The sequence below is a fragment of the Gadus chalcogrammus genome, chromosome 15 (genome assembly GCF_026213295.1).
Source record: "Gadus chalcogrammus isolate NIFS_2021 chromosome 15, NIFS_Gcha_1.0, whole genome shotgun sequence".
Classification (NCBI taxonomy): domain Eukaryota; kingdom Metazoa; phylum Chordata; class Actinopteri; order Gadiformes; family Gadidae; genus Gadus; species Gadus chalcogrammus.
This window is the reverse complement of record NC_079426.1, coordinates 3,364,052-3,381,732: the sequence shown is the minus strand read 5'-3', so window position 1 is coordinate 3,381,732 and position 17,681 is coordinate 3,364,052. Positions and strand designations below refer to the sequence as shown.

At 44.8% G+C, this 17,681-nt stretch overlaps 1 protein-coding gene across 1 annotated transcript in view; it reads left to right on the top strand.

Annotated features, from left to right (window-relative positions):
* Positions 1-560: 560 nt before the first annotated feature.
* Positions 561-17,681, top strand: part of slc35f3b (solute carrier family 35 member F3b) — a 32,246-nt gene continuing 15,125 nt past the window's right edge. Inside the window, exons 1-2 of the mRNA XM_056609611.1 lie at positions 561-731; positions 1,678-1,892. Of these exons, the coding sequence (XP_056465586.1) occupies positions 637-731; positions 1,678-1,892 (310 nt within the window). The 5' untranslated portion in view covers positions 561-636. The remainder of the gene's footprint in view (positions 732-1,677; positions 1,893-17,681) is intronic.

Genomic DNA, 17,681 nt, shown 5'->3' with positions numbered 1-17,681 from the left:
CGCACACGCACACACACACGCACGCACACGCACACACACATAGGGCACAGAGACATGCTTTCAGACTGATACACATTTAGGACATTTTCATAAATATCAGTATCAAAATCAATTATTTTGTCATTTATTGATTCAGTCGTCTTAAACCTGACCTGAATTTAAACTAGTGGTCGTCAACTATTACTTTCACTAACTTATCACTACTACAATGAGTGACTCTACTAATAACTTCATACAAATAATAGGTAAGATATATTGGTTAGATTTGTTATAGCCGAGCATTCAATTTTATTGTGGTCTCAGACTTCCGTCAAAGGCAAAAGGAGCTATTGTAGCCTGCTGGACCAAACCCTGAAAACCTGGATTTGTCAGAAAATGTCATTCTTTTCTGCAGCCACGTACGCAGAAGTCCAATAGATGGCGCTGTTGCAACATCCCTCGGTGGCGCTTGACTGTGCGCACCCCGACCAGAACGCAGAAGCTTGGCTAGACCTCCAGTTGCATGGACATATTGTTTGTGGGAGTGTAAGCAAGCACAACGATGTCCCTTCTCTTCTTTACTCGTGTGGACGAGGGCTAGGCTAGCCGCTATACTTCGAAAAGTCTTCAAAAGACTGCGCTGGAGTGATTTGAATCATGTATGGAGACGGAGAGGGCACCGTTTGGGACCGGGTCGGGCGGCCCCGGAGGGACTGCATGTGCTACCTTGGACCACCTTCTTTGATGCCCATGTAAGACATTTAAACATTATTGGATTCATTGAGGGCTGATTGTGGGAGCGATCTGTCCGTTCTTATTTTGCACAGGTGCGTCGCTGAAGCAAACACCTGTTTTCCTCTGTGGGAGAGATGCAAATGGTTGTGTAAGAAGTTGTGTGTCTTGGAACACAATAAAGATATACCAGTCGCCTACATGCGTAACAGTGTGGCGTGTTGATACGTGTGCAGCTGAAAATATCAAATGGGATTGCAAGCCTGTGTTGTGAAAACTGTCGTCATCCAATGTTGGTAATTGTTGTCTAATATGTTTCATTTGTGTTCGGTTTTCTTCTTTGTGTATTCATGTATCCAATGTGATTACATCACGAGGCTGTCCATAATAATCGTGTTGTGTTTATCTGCACGAACATCACCCTAACACACCAACTATGAAGGTTTGGCCCTACTTGTTTTGTGCGAGTAGAGTCTCCACATGCACAGCTCTAACTGTCCGAGGCGTTCCTTTGGGCTACAGCTCAGTTATGGTCGATTCATTACACATTCTTATCTCTTTACGCATCCAAATGGGTATTCCCGAGTGCCGACTAGGCCTATATACACCAATGGCAAAGTGAGTCACTTTCGTTTAGCGTCTTCCACCCGGTTCCTCAGTGAACCCGAAGCCGGCGGAGGGGGATGATTTTCCGCTCCGTGCGCACAGAGCGCGCCGACGGAGAGCCTATTACTGGTTTAGGCCCCTGTTATGAACACCAACAGTGGACTCAGCGTTGTCTCTTACGCTTAGGCCGAAATAAATGCATCCTATCAGCTGGTTCAATACCGAAACGGTTCTAGTTTGGTTTAAAAGCGTCAACCTCGTTTTGGATCTCTTTACACCTATCTTTGTTCGCAAACCTGGCCAATAAAGCTGAATCTGAATCTGAATCTTAACACATCTGCTGGTGCTTTGGTTTTTCAGCGGAATGCGCAAGTCTCCTGACGTGAGCCCCAGACGGCTGTCGGACATCAGCCCCCAACTCAGACAACTCAAGTACCTGGTGGTGGACGAGTCCATCAAGGAGGACTTGAAGTCGTCCCGGTCGGTCGAAGACATCAACAGTGCATCGATAGAGGAGCGAATATTGCGAATCACCGGCTATTATGGATACCAGCCTTGGAACGCATTCTGCAATGGTAAGTTCACATATATGATGCATAACATTTGCAAGTATTAAAGAAGCCATATCATGTATCTGAGATTTATTTATTGGCCCATTTGTTACACACACCCCTATCGCTTTGGTATAGATGTCGGTGCCTCGCTTCATGACTCTCAAACCTGTCTCGCCCTTATCTGATAGCAAAGATGCATTATGGTGGAGAAAAAAGCTTTTCCAGACGCATTTCTTTGTTGAGGAAGTATTGCACACTTAGTATTGCAAAATAAACAAACTAAACCGATGGCCTTTTTCCAGAGCCTTGCTGTCTCTGTGCTAGAATTACTCAGCAGTGTGCACATGGAAGTGTGTGCACGTGGAATGGGTGTGCACGTGGATGGGTGTGAACGTGGATGGCTCCAGCCATCATCCATTCCATCCATCTGTTTCCACTCAAATTGCAGATCTTGTCAATATTGCCAGTTGTTCAAATGAATGGATCATGGACCGTGACTCGGATGGGCTGTGCTTCTCCAGCCACAAATAATTCATCTCCTTTTAATTACTTTATTACTGCTAAATGACTTTCTTTAGCAGTAATAACGAAACACCTTCACCACTCAGCCTGGTCCCTTATCACCTCACACACACACACACACACACACACACACACACACACACACACACACACACACACACACACACACACACACACACACACACACACACACACACACACACACACACACACACACACACACACACTCACCCCACAGGAGGTAAGCCCTAAATCATTCAGAGCTCCTGCAATGCTGACTGCTTTACACATCCTTATTATTCCTCCACTCCCAAATGAAATGTCAACCATGTACCTGGAGAGGCAGAAACCCTCCAGTAGGGGTCCAGTCTCAGACAGAACTTTATGTATGTATGTGTGTGTGTGTGTGTGTGTGTGTGTGTGTGTGTGTGTGTGTGTGTGTGTGTGTGTGTGTGTGTGTGTGTGTGTGTGTGTGTGTGTGTGTGTCTCTGTTTGGTGTGTGTACGCGTGTGTATGTGTGCGTGTGTGTGTGTATGTGTGTGTCAGAGTGTGTGTGTGTGTGTGTGTGTGTTTGTGTGTGTGTGTGCATCTATTTGGTGTGTGTGCTTGCATGTGTGTGTGCATATTTTTGGTGTGTGTGTGCGTGTGTTCTTGTGTGTGTGTGTGTCTGTGTGTGTGCATCTGTTTGGTGTGTGTGTGCGTGTGTTCTTGTGTGTGTGTGTGTGTGTGTGTGTGTGTGTGTGTGTGTGTGTGTGTGTGTGTGTGTGTGTGTGTTTTTGTGTGCACATCTGTGTCCATGTGCGTGTGTGTGAATGTGTGTGCGTGTCTGTGTGTGTGCATCTGTTTGGTGTGCATCTGTTTCGTGTGTGTGCGTGTGTGTATGTGTACGTTTGTGCGTGTGTTTGTGTGTGTGTGTGTGTGTGTGTGCGTGCGTGTGCGTGTGTGCATCTGTTTGGTGTGTGTGAGTGTGTTTGTGTGTGTGTGTGTGCATCTGTTTGGTGTGTGTGTGTGTGTGTGTGTGTGTGTGTGTGTGTGTGTGTGTGTGTGTGTGTGTGTGTGTGTGTGTGTGTGTGTGTGTGTGTGTGTGTGTGTGTGTGTGTGTGTGTGTGTGTGTGTGTGCGTACTAGCACAGTGCACACACCATCTCCCCAGGATGCAACCTGCAGCACACAGTCTCTCACTGTGTCTTAAACACTGAGCCCAGAATAGCAACCCAAGCCCCATTTAATGCCTCACCAAGCTCTACGTTTGCACCACACGGGGTAGGGGCTGTATGTGTTGATGGATAGTGCACGGAGAGGAGACAACAGAACAAACAGGGAGTTTGTTGTTTGGCGGACACATTCATCTGTTTTGTGGGAGGTCTTTCAACAAAGTGAAAGTGAAAGTGTCATGTTGAATTGTCGAAGAGCAGACCTGGTGTGAGACGGTTGTCCCGTGTTTTGGTGTGTGAAATAGCTGGCTCTTCACTCGATTCAGGGCTTGTTTGTCGGATTGAATTGTCGAACAAGCTTGTGAACACTTGGGACAGCTGATCCTATCTTTGACTATACCTCCTCCAAGTTGTCTGGAGTCATCCTCTGATTTGTTTTGTTGTGTTTCTCTGTTGGAACTAGGGGGGAACTGTTCCCAGGATTCACCGTTTGGTTTATGACAAATGTTCTCTGTTTAATATAATGAGTGGTAATGGCGCTGTGATGATCTTAGGTCTTGTTCTGTGTCTAATATAATTTGTGGTAATGGCCCTGTGATGATCGTAGGTCTCGTTCTGTATTTAATATAATGAGTAATGGCACTGCGATGCGAGCCAATGTTACAAGCAGTGCTGGAATTTATAGCGTCCTTGTATGGCGGTGCTGGTGTTGGAGCTCTTGTTTGAAACACGACCCATGTAAGTTCCAATGAGGAATCAATGCTTTGACTGTATGGATGTACTTCGAATTATCATAAACTAAAAAGGGGGTTTGTACTTTGTAGCCTACATTGTGCAAAGTTTCACTTAAATTTCTCCGCAGCACTAGCTCTATTCAAGGGGGATGCGAAGAAATGCACTATTGTAGATGATAAGAAAAAACGAATCGTACCTGGAGTATATTACCTTAGCAGCCTGTTATTTTTAGTAGGTAGAGCTTTTTGATATATGAGGAGAGACGTGAGTAGTTGGTTCGTGAGGAAAGAGATGTCGAAGCGCTGGTGGTTGAAAGAAAAAAAGGAGGGCGAATGCAGTTCACTTAGGCCTAAGTGACAAAGGGACATGCAAATACTGTGCCGAAGAGGCCACAAGGGGAAACACAAATGTTAGTACACTAGGAACTACACATCCATGCTCCGAACCGCGTGTAGCGAACCGAACGATTCAGAATCTTTATTTGAGCCGCTCAATCTGAATTTGAGCCGCTCTAACCCTAGTCGAGACCAAAAGTAACTTCTGGTCGATAGTCTGTGGGCGATATATATATCGGTGCCTTTCCCTAGAACTGGCTCTGCAGAGCCGTGATACATGTAGCTGCACAGGTCCAGCTCAGCGCTTCCACCCCTGGTCTGCGTAATGTCTCGGTGTGCACTCTAACACACAGCATGTGACTACAGCTGCAGTGAACTGTCACGTCTGAGCACAGTGCTCCTCCTCCTTCTCTGCCACCCGCAGCGAACAGGCTCCTGAAATCGCCTACGCGGGGGAAATGCGAGTATTGGAGCACGGAGGAACCATCTCAGGTGCATGTGCGCACACATGTTCATGCGCACACATGCAGGCCCGTACACGCACGCACGTTCACACGCTGAGGGTTTAGAGGAGAGCGAGGCAGCGAGTAATGCGGTCGTATTTGGGTCAAGACCCGCAGCGCGGGGGTCAGTTGAGTTTCTTTCCGCAGTTTGTTCATGTGCATACATTTTTGAAGGGTTCCTGTCAGTTAATGTACTGCACAGCCTGGTGTGTCACCCACAGAACACCCACACACCCCCCATGCTATGCGTGGCCACAAGAGCTGCATTATGAGACGATTAATATTGTATCCACAGCCTGTGAGTTTGAGAGGCCCTCTGGAATTGATTCATATTCATACGGTGCTGATGTCAGGTTGACTGGATTGGGATGATTCATTTTTCTGACATTCAACCAATGGCTGAACTATGACTGATCAAGGCCACAAGAGAACATACTAATGAATATAATAGCAGTGATTAATAATTATGGACTCAGTTAAAAGAAAGTTTAAACCGTTTGAAGGGAACTTGTTGGCTGGTTTCTAACCTTTATAGTCCTAAGTTTTCAAACATGTTTTGCAAAATTTGGAACCATTGATGGTTTAATCTGTCTATTGTATTTTGGTTCTTTAACAGTGCAGCCGTACTCACCAACAGATCTGTACGCTACACATGTGCATTACCCACACAGGTATTATTACTGTACTGTCTATGGTAATAACAAGTGATAACTGAGGATGAGTTTAAGTACATAACTTCACATGATTTAACACCCTAGAATAACAACTGCTTGTACACGGTGCCAGTTGGTTGCAACCAAAGTCATTTATTTTCACCCTATTCTTCCCAAATGCTCCCCTGAGGCACTTAGTGAGCTGAAGGATCTGCGAGTCAGGGAAATGATAGAAACCTCGACGCCTCGGCTCTCCCTGCCTGACTGCTACTAGAGCAGGGAGAGCCGTGACGGCGCTGTCCGCTGAGGGATGTCATCAACCGCCCTGGGTGGGACTGCATGAAGGTACTACCAGGGAACTGTTCTCAAGCCAAGCGGGAACTATTCAATGTACCTGCCATTGTACCATTGTACCTTGTATTAATAACTAATGGTTGATGTATAGGGAGGATATGTGGGGTTTTGGTGTGAGGGAGAGCTTTTGTCTGTCTGTATGTTTGTAATGTATGTTTTCTATTTTTGTGAGGCCCCCCTAGAAAACGAAAATGAAAACATTTAAATTGAAACTATTCATTGTGGAGAAAGAAGCGGTCATCTGCGTCGTGAAGCCGTTTCAGCAACCCATTTTTCCTAGGATATTTAGGGAACCAATTCTTTCTCTATGACACCAAAATGTCCGGGGAAAAGTACTGAGCATGCTGGATTTAAGTTAGCGTCTTCATGCTCATGGCCTTCCGCACGCACACACACACACGCAGACACACACACACTCTCACACACACACACACACACACACACACAGCGTGTGCGCACACATACAAGACTAGTGTCTCACTGTATCAGCCGCTTTGCTCTTCATCTCGTTCATCCTTCAGCTCGGGCATCACTCTACCTTCTAGCAGAAACCCTGCAGGCTTACGAGCCAATCCGAGCGATGCACTCAATCCACCCCCCCATCTCCCATCTCCCTTTAAACCCTATCCACGCACTTGTATTAAGATGAGCTGTGGTTAATTACAACGTTGAGGGAAGACTGCTCCTGCATCCCTTTGTAATTAATCTACTGCTCGTCTGTGACCCGTCGAGGACACGGCGCTGGTTACTGCTCCAGTCAAGTCCCGCTCAGGGGACGGCTAGAGGAGTGACACTGGGGGCCTCTTCTGCACTGTGTGTGACTGCAGCAGCCAGGAATTAATTTAGCGGGAAAGGTTCCCTCGCAAGTGGAGCATTAATATTCTACTTACGTCAAACGTGTAGGACTTTGTTTGTGCACGTCGTGCATGATTAGGCTCCGTTGCCTGGAACTATTTGTTTTCACTCCTAGTGAGTATAACCTGTACATGTGCTCTCTTCCAAATTACCGAATTGTAATGGGTTTTGTTTCTTGTTTTGATGAGCACAAATACACACACACAAACACACCCACACACATTGTATGCTTTGATGCTACCACGTTTCAAAAATCATTCACATATACATATAAATCCCTCATCCTAAACATCCCTTTTTGCTAGCCTAATTCAGGTATCGGGAACCACCTTTTGTTTCAAATCAATTCCACAAACTGTCAGATTTTAAGGTTTCCTCATTTCTCAGGCCACGGTCTGTTTCTAGGGAGTGCCTCCCAAGGTGAAGAAGTCGGTTGTAAATGGCTGCTGTAACAGATAATCCATAACAGAAAGTAAGTGAAAGAAGGGAGCTAGCTTTCTTCTGATTATGCTTATCGTTGCTCTGAGCCGTGTCGGAGAAAGAAAAATAAAATCTATTATACTCTGCGCAAAATAGACCAATCACAAGTGCATCTTAGATAAACAGACAAAAACCACATACTCAATACTATATTTGCACTGTTCTACATTCCACGTGTTACAGGGGGTTTCATCATCGTGTTCCCGTCCTAGTGTGAATCCATAGTCAGTGGTGTGAATCCACATTTGGGTTTTAGAAGATTAGAGTCAAAACAGACGGAATCAAGGTAGTATAGTTTAAAGGGAGGTAATATGTAGATAGGTAGTATGTAAAGGCAGGTAGTATAGATCGATAGTATTTAAAGGTAGCATGTAGGTTTATGTAAAAAGTGTAAATGTAGCTAGTATGTAGATGGATGGTATTTAAAGGTAGTATAGGTACATATGTAAAGTGTTTAAAGGTAGGTAGTGTAGAATGTTGGTGTATTTCAGTGTCTCTCTGTTGTTCATATTTCTAGTCTAGGGACAGGCCAGGGCCTCTCATACTGGTACAAGGTATTATCCCCAATTTTCTGCCATTGTTATGTTTCAACAAGGTTGAACCGACCTGGTCCTCCGGGACATAGCCAGGGCCAGATACCTTATCAAGGCTGAGAGTGCGTCTGTTCTCTTGTTATTCATATATCCCCTTTTTGTATAATACTCGCCCCAACCCTTTGGTTCGAGGAGAAGAGGGTTCGACAGCCAAGGAATAAGTCATCGACCACCGGGTCCACTATAGATTATTCAACCTAAGTCTGTATCTCGCTGTATTCCTGGAAAATAAACCATCTATTCAACCCTCTAATCCAACCTGTCAAGCTGCTTTGATTTCGACTTCAAGAATTACTACTATGACTGAAAATACACAACGCAGAGTCTGTCCGAACAGTTTAGAAATAAGCTGAAATCTAACAGTAGTATGTAGTGATGGATAGTATGTAAAGGTTGCTAGTATGTAGATAAAAATGTGCTTTGTCTTGTCATATATTGTAATAATCAAAATGTCTGTACATTGCCAATAAAAAATATCTGTGTATCTATGCAAGAATATTCAAAACAGGCAAAAATTTAAAACTTTGTCCTGCGTTGGATCATAAATGCTGTCTTCAAGACTTTTGAAGAACTACTTTCTTGATGATTACAGCGTTGCCAGGTCTATCATTTTGTGAATTATTATGGAAGTGTGCAATTTCCCATGCCAAAGTACTTGTTATAACCATCAACCAAAAGGATAATTTGTGAGGAGGGACTTCTTTATGAATCTGTTGGCATTTTAATATATTAAAACTAAAAGCCCTTAAATGGGTGGAATTGGTTGATCCTGACAATGCCATTCTAATTATGCATTTCTAAAAAATACAAGAATCCATTTTTAAAATGTGAGCACTTAAAACACAGCACTCTATCGTGTTAGATTATACTTTGAGTCTGTTTAATGAGAGGGGCTGTATGAGTATTACATGCAGTCCAGATACAACACTTTGCTGCTAGTTTGAAAGCCAGAGGCCAGGAACCTCAACTATCCTCGAATACTCTTGTCTGCTCATTTATATCAATCTATCTATACCATCATACCTTCTATCTATCCATTACATTCTATACCTTCATTTAGCTGACACATTTATCCGACGGCACTTACAGTAAGTGCATTCAACAAAGACCTCTGATATAGAAACAAGAGAGAGAGACTTTCTTTTAGTTTTTTGGTCATTAGTTTAGTATGTCTGCTTCATAATTTTATTAGAATTTTTCTTTCTTCATTCTTTATCATTTTTAGTTGTATTTATATTTAGCTTTATCTATCTAATCTATCTATGAATATTAGTACAGTATCTTCATTCCTCCTCTCTTTCACTCCATATGCCCTTCTTTCTATCTATCTAGCCGTTCGTCTGTCTCTGCCTGGCTACCTGCTACCTGCTAGCTGCTAGCTGCTACCTGCTACCTGCTAGCTGCTACCTGCTAGCTGCTAGCCTCTATGGATCAGTCTTATCCAGGTAACACCTGCTAGCTCTTCACTGCTCCCGTCCTCTCAGGATTTCTCAGAGTGTCAGCGAGTGGTTGAAAAGAAGCATGCCTTTGTCTGTGTGTATCTGTATTTGTGTGTCTGTGTGCGTGCGTGTGTGTGTGTGTGTTTGTGCGTTTGGCAGCTCCATCCTAATGCCTCAACGCAGCAATCCAGAGTGCTAAATGTCGAAGTCGTCCACACAGTCAGTGACGCGGCGCTAAACTAACCGCCTAGCCGTGCACAGACTTTAATTGAGTGCCTATTGTGTTAACACACTTTCACGTTGGACGCTACACAAATCTGTCTGTAAACACACTTGACCCCTTCTGAGTGGTCTTTACATCGGTAGCCGTTTACCTCTGAGTGATTAATGGCTTTGCTATGTTTAGAAAAGTGTAGCAGCGCTCAGGAAGGGTAGTGCTACGTGATGTACCTCTTTGGCAAGCAGCTTTCGTTGTTTTGTTTTCACGGAGACAGTTGTTAGTGCAGTTGCTGAATTATGTATATTTTACACATGCAAGCCACAACCGCGAGGGGACATATCACTGGTTCCAAATAAATCAGCCCGTCCATGTTGGTTATTCAGTTTCCTTGTTAGGCCCTGCTACTTTTGATATTATAGAGAGAGAGGAGGAAAGGAGACAGAGAAGTCGGTAGAGCTGAGACTCTTAAAAGGAAGCGGCATGAACAGTAGCTGTCAGGCACAGAGAGCCATGTTTGACGAGCTTCGGGAAGATATGAGGATAGATATGAGGATAGGCCGGGACAAATAAGACCCTGACACAAGATTCTATGAATAGGCTACAAATGTGATTTCTTATCGCAGATGAGGGCACCGCTGATTGATGATTCTTAAATAATCCAACTCCTTGTCGGCTTTGTGGCTTCGGTCTGAAATAAAGGCTTATAATGGAGTCAGTCAAAGTGTCCGAAGCAATTAAACCTTATCAGATTTATGGACGTGTGATCACATTTGATAGATGAAAGCTGATTGGTTGGCTGCTAGTTCGACAGGAGAGTTCAAATTATGGAAAGGTTAATTAGCACCTGTCATAACTTCAGACCCTGAAGCAAAAAGCTTTTAAGTCGCTTTAACAAAATAACATGTTTGGCCTCGAATCACTTGATAGCAGGTGAGTAACAAGTAAAATAACTAACGTCAAAAGGGTGGAGAGTTCCTTTTTCATAGTCAAGACAATAGCAAGTGATCATTGCTTTCTTTCCAGCGAATCTCAGAAAGAATAACCGAAATGAAAAATGGTATATGGTCACACGGACAAAGAATGGCTTCAAACTGAGTGAAACCAAAATCAGTGCACAGGCCTGAATGTTGACGATCTCCTTGTCCATGTGTCTCTTCCATTGTCCCCGGTCGTCGAAGCACTCACGCTGCATTTACAGTGTTTGTGAGGAATCTGAGGATGATTGCAGCTCATCGCAATCACAGTCTGTGAGACAGCCCACACCACCCAACCTCCCTCTTCTGTGTTTTTTTTTGCTGTTATTGCAGCATGTGTGTGTGTGTGTGTGTGTGTGTGTGTATGTGTGTAAGTCTGTGTGTGTGTGTGTGTGTGTGTGTGTGTGTGTGTGTGTGTGTGTGTGTGTGTGTGTGTGTGTGTGTGTGTTTGTGTGAAAGTCTGTGTGTCTTTGTGTGTGCGTGTGTGTAAGTGAGAGAGGATGCGTGCGTGTGTTTCGGTGAATTAAGCACTGGCTAGGGCTAACGGTATCTAAAATTCAGTTTGAAGATTTCCTCCTCTAGTCTGGAGTGCCTTTCGGGTCTATGAGGACAGCAGCATGGATTAAAAGAGATTCCATGTTCCCTTTGTAGACTAAAACCAGAACTGCAGATTCAACAAAAAAAGACCATCTCTGTTCAAGCTGCACCACTGGTTTCTCTACGCAACCCCACAGCGCATCAACACCTTTCTTCTGATGGGATTGAGCTTTAGATTCGACTATGGAAAGAAAGTGCAGGGTTTCACACAATGTCACGCACATACCAAGCTTCCATCTTGGTACTTTTTCCCCGTTGTGTAAGGAATAAACGACGAAGGGGGGTCCCATTATCGGAAAAGAATGTACGATGGTGGTGGTGATGCCACGGAAGTGAGGCCAAAGTGGTTTATTCCGAGAGACATTGGATATGAGTTACTTTCATCTATGACTTTATTGGGTTTTTTAGGCAACCGAATAAGCTGAAACTAAAATATGCGCTTTGTGCTTATTCTATTTAATTGTCAAGAATCTATCTGGTCGATAGATGTATTGGACCGTTTTTTTATGTTGGATTTGTAGCACGTTGATTTGGAAACTGTCAAAAGACAGAGTTGTCGTGTTATCGAAAAATAATGATAATGATCCCTTGGATCATTATTTCCCAATCAGGATCAAGTATTCAACTGTGGTATCATATAAAAATAAAATAACTGGTTGCTCAGTTATTGTAGAGTTTTTGGTCCTGAACTGAGCACTCTCTTTCGTACATCTTTGTCTTATAGTGGGGTTATTTGCGTTCAACAGTGTCAAGACACAGGTCTATATGTGAACTGAAGTACTCCTCTCTGTGGGCAGACATGAAGCAAATCGCTGAACACTACACGGTTATCTTGTGTCCATGAAATGAAATTGCTTTTACCGTATGCCTTTCATCGTGTACGCACGGGGTCTAGTTTCCAGTCCCAGCACGTTTGACCATTTGAGGTCTGGTCGGCGTGACGATATTAAGGCGTCTACGTAAGCGTTGCATCCGTGACTTTTCAGAGCAGGCCAAGAGTGGAGATAAACCCCTCCACCCCCACCACTTTCCACATCATTATACTCCATGGTATGATGTGTATAATGAAATTGTGCACATCATCGTTGGTCTGAGAATCGACCAATTAGGAGCAGGGAGCCCTGGACAAGAGGGGCAGGATGGAGTAGGGGGTGGGGGGGGGGGGGGGGGGGGCGAGGGTAGAAGGACCATGATTCCTCCTTGGGAGGGGTGGGGGGGGGTTCAAATCCCTTCACAACTGGAGCATGAGCACTTGATCACCGTGCTTATATAAATCAACCCCCCCCCACCCCCCTTTGGGTCTTGAAGCATCAGCGTGGCCCGCTGGGTTTTAGCGGGGAGCGTGGTGGAGAACGTCATCGAACACTTCCCGGGCCCGTTTATGTGTCTGGCAGCCCGCCGAGAGACGAATGCGCCCGCAGTGGTAACGGTGGTGGTCACTGGGGAAGAACCGTCATCTCGTATGATGTTTTATGTGATCATCAGTAGAGGCTTGCGGGGGTTAGTGTTGTCTCAATGCTGTTATGGTATAACATTTTATGCATCAACTTTTTGTCCATTTTTATTTAGGCTAGGGGAAGGCAATCTGGGGAAACTAGCCAGAGTAAGCTCGATTTTTAAAGCAGCCAACCGCCAAATTAAACTATTGGTTGGGCTGTTTACAGGCCTGTGAGCGCCAGAATTTTCGTTCTTTATTTATTGATTGCTGCAAAGAGGATGGAAAGAGATTATGAACAGAAATGACCAAAAAGGCTTCCTAGAAAAGCGGCCTTCCTATAGCTTTAACTGCTGTTCATATCGACTGGCCTACTGGTACAGAAGTAATCGAAACAGAAAATGACCGAGTATAAGTGAAGGTCCTTCACAGTCTTTCATTTCCCTGTAACCTGGGGGTCAGGGACGTTAGTCTGAGAGAGTAGATCTTGATTTCAGGCTTTGTTCCTTGAGTGCAGGGGATTCGTTATCTCACAGCGGGCGCCTCGAGGCAACACGGTGAAAACAACATCGTGCGTTGTCTCATTTGAGTCGTTTGGGTTTACGGGTCCGCAGGTAAGGAGGTCCGCCCACTCCGTCTCTTGTTCCTCATTCTCACTCGCTCGCTTCTCGCTCTCTCGCTCACTCTCTCGCTCTCTCGCTCGCCCGCTTGGTTGTGATGCATCCTTGAGGTGGAGGGTGAGACACGAAATAACCCCCCCTCAAGTGTTATGAGTCTGTAGACGCAAGCACACACACACACACACACACACACACACACACACACACACACACCCACACACACACACACACACACATGTTTGCACGCAGACACACACACACATGTTTGCATGCAGACAAACAGACACACACACACACACACACATGTTCCCACATAGACACACACACACACATGTTCGCACATAGACACACACACACACACACACACATGTTTGCACACAGACACACACACACACATCTGGTCCTATCCGTTTGAAGGCCCTCCAAACACCTGGTCTAGAGCAGGCTGATAACTTGGTAGTGGGAGTGCCCCCCCCCCCCCCCCCCCCCCCCCCCCACTCCCCAACACACACACACACACACTCTCCACAGGTTGGGAACCCAACAGACCACCCCCCCCAGCCCATATCCCCTTCCCTCCCCGTCAAAGACCAAGTGATGCAGAGGCCTCTGCAGCTACAGTGGTCGAAGGCTGGTTAAGGTTGTGTTTGTTATTGTAAGCGCTACGTCAGTTAAAAGTAGCGCGCACCACTGCACTGCTATTTGCTCCGTCTGTATACGTTTGGTTTTCCGGTGCGGTGTGTTGCTATATCCAGAGTATTTTTGTTTGAAGCTATTCCCCGCCGTTGAATTATTAAATGCAAAAAAAGAAAAAGGCAAAGGGAGCCCTGCTCAATTTTTTGTCAGGCCGCCAGCCTCAAACGATGTCGGAGTCCGATGACATCTCGTCAGTAAACCGCTGCATAATGGAGGCGGCTCAGTGGTGTGGACTAAATTAATGCCTGTGCTGGACTTGATAGCGTCCCCATCCAAGTCTCTAAAGGAGCAACCCAAGGACGGCTCACTTTATCTTATACTTGAACCTCATTACTTGATGAAAGCAATGGCTTCGGCCTATAGTGCTATCAATACAAATATACCATGATCATTATAATGCAGTTCTCTTGACCTCCCTATAGAACCACATTGGGCCTCTGCCTTGCTGTGATTAGCATAGCCATCCTTCTCTGCTTTTGTACAGATTCACTGGTTACTGTGCTGCTGGTGAATGCAGAAATGTCTCAATGCCACCAACATGTACTAACCAAGGTTAACAACAGCATCATTGACTCGTACATTTTGTCATTAATATCAAAACCGTGTCTGCAGATGTTGTGTAGGAAGACTGCAGAATCCTCGTCTGAAACCGAGCACCCTTTAGCTGGGTGCTGGATCCCCCCCCCCCCCCCCTCCCCCTCCATTAACTATGATTACCTTCATCCTAATTAACCACGATACCAAGGTGTTGATTGGTCTTGATTAGCTGTAGGGGGGCTTTGGACCTGCCGTTCCTGTGACTGGAGCGTGGGCACAGGTCACTGGGTGAATCATCGCTGTGATACATACTACAGGGTTATACACTTAACCCCTTCATCAGGCCCACTGACTCTGACTGCATTAGGCCAGGACCACCTACCCTAGACGGACCAGAAGAATGGAATACCAACGGTATGCTGTCAGTATTATCATTATATGGTATAAAGGGGAATGAATCTTAGGGTATCTCAAGATTCGATTCGCTTTCGATTCCTGGGGGGACGATTTCATTCTAAATCGATTCTCGATTTCAAAATGATTGCTGATTCAAGATCCATTCTCGATTGAGTATATGTTGGTGCTGATTTCAAGATCAACTCCGGTCCACTTTGCATAAAGAAAGGCACTGTGAAAAAGTATGGCATGAAAGCAGAGTAAAGTGTGTCTAAGATTATGTTGTTGTTAAGACCAACGACAAACAATCGCTAATGAATATTCCTAAATAAAATAAAAAGATATTTGGAAGTTGTATATCGATTCAGACTCATAGAAGATAAAGAATCATAATTCCTCCATGAACACGTGTTTCCCCACCCCTACATGGTACGCCCCAACTTTTTGCGAATCGGCACACTCAGTGAGACGACCACGTCAGTTCTGCATCACCCCAGCACAATAAACAGGGCTCCAACACAATGCAATCTACCCAGCACAGACAAGAGAATCCAGCACAATGCATTCGATCCAGTACAATGCTTTGCACCCAGCACAATGCCTTGCATCAAAGCCCAACACCCTCGTTCCAGCACGATGCTCCTACCTCTCACACACTACTATTCAATACCTCCAAAAGCTCAGCTTTAAAAAAGAGAATGGCCTCGTCTCATCTAGGGTGACTCATGCTCAGATCTGTGTAACTTCTGAGCCTGCGTACCCACCTAGCACAGGGGGTGCGGATTGAAAATGTCAATCCCCCATCAGGTTCTTGGCCGGGGGGCAAACACGCCCAGACAGTGTGATGGCTTTCACCTCCTGTACCCCCACGTCCTCTATCTCCACCTTCCACATACTGGAACTACTTCCACAGGACACGAAACCACACCCCCTTCCTCTGTCATCAGGGGAAAAATGGGTGCCATCAGGCAATTCACTTGACTCGGGGCAGAGTGGGGGACAGGGGTGTGGGGAAGAAGGGGAGAGAGTGATTGTGGGGGTGGAGGAAAGGTAATAGAGGACCAGCTCGATACCTGCTACCTATCTCTGGTGTGTGAAGCAGAGAACCTGCAAAAATACACACACTTCTTCGCAAATGCTGTGAACATGCAAGTGTGTTTATGAATGTGTTGTGGTTTTGGCTGTGAGGTGTGTTTAGTGATGCCAGTGTGTGTGTGTGTGTGTGTGTGTGTGTGTGTGTGTGTGTGTGTGTGTGTGTGTGTGTGTGTGTGTGTGTGTGTGTGTGTGTGTGTGTGTGTGTGTGTGTGTGTGTGTGTGTGTGTGTCCTTATGTAAGAGGCCGGCATTGTGTTTTCAGGTGTTACATCCTTTGGTTCAATCTGTTCTCTGCAGGTGTCCCTTTGCGATGGTCTTTCAGTAGGTTGTCTGGAATCCAATTTCCAATCTCTCCGAATCAATGGGGATCCACCGTCTAGATCCAATCAATTGCATGGCTCTCCGGTCCATTCTCTCACCTAAGAACCGTAAGGTTTGACAGCAAGGTTTTAATGGGTTGCTGCCACTCTCAGTTTAACCAAAACTAGAGTCACAGTGCCCCCTGCAGGTATATCCGAGGCACTGTCTCCCTTAGTATATCCAATGATGGACTTACATGATGGGACCTACTGGTGTTATTGTCCATACATTTAATCAGTAATCCGTAGCTCTTTACACTGTGACAATGGTGTTGATCATGTGGTCTGGTTATTGTTATCCAAACATGATCTGCAAATCTTTTCCACTGTATCTACCTGATTGTTATGTTTATCTGATTGATTACCACAACATGTTCCACAGTTCACGTCCCGTGCGTCACATGAAGGATATCTGAAACAGCGTTTGGACGTCATCATAATTGTGCCCCAATCATCCAGATGATCCCGCACTGTTCAGTAGGACATCTGGCGCGGGAACATAATTACAGCTTTTGACGACAGCATGATTATGATGAGGATGAGTCAACATTGAAGCCTGAAATGCTTTTCATTTCCTTTTTGCTATAACACCTGAACAAGATTCATATGAATGAGAGTAAAATACCCAAATAATATATTATGTGTGTTTCATTTTTTTTTTTTTTTTTTCTGTTAACAGATACCATGCTCATCATGGCTATGGCAAACAAAATATATAATTTGAGGTTATCCTAGTGAGTTGTATCGTAATTTTGAACAGCAGATGGCGCCATCGGACGAGAGATGCTGCAATTCATTGAAGATGTGATAGCATTCATCGGATAACCCTAACACATAGTAGGCTACTGCCAGAAGAGATGGATTAAAAAAGAAAAAGATTTATTGAGAACTGATTATGCACAAGCAGGCTTCTCAAGACAAGGTTTTGGGACATGGGGGGATTTTATTAGCATGTTAATATTCTTGTGCTATGATCTCGTGTTGGATAACTTAATATTATAAAAATGTATATAACATTACATACCAATTATTTATTCCAAAGAGATATGCTGGCAAAGAGGCTCTTCTCGTTGTAGCTCGCTGCCTGACTCTTATTGAGTCAGGCAGCGAGTTTTCACATCGGTTCGACACCCCATCACTCATTTTTGCATTGGCCAAATGCCACAAGTTCAACTCCCACTGCAGCAATTGTGCTAACTGTTCTGCTTAACATTTAACCATCGCTATCAATCCTTTTATATTGCGAACAATCAGAGCCAT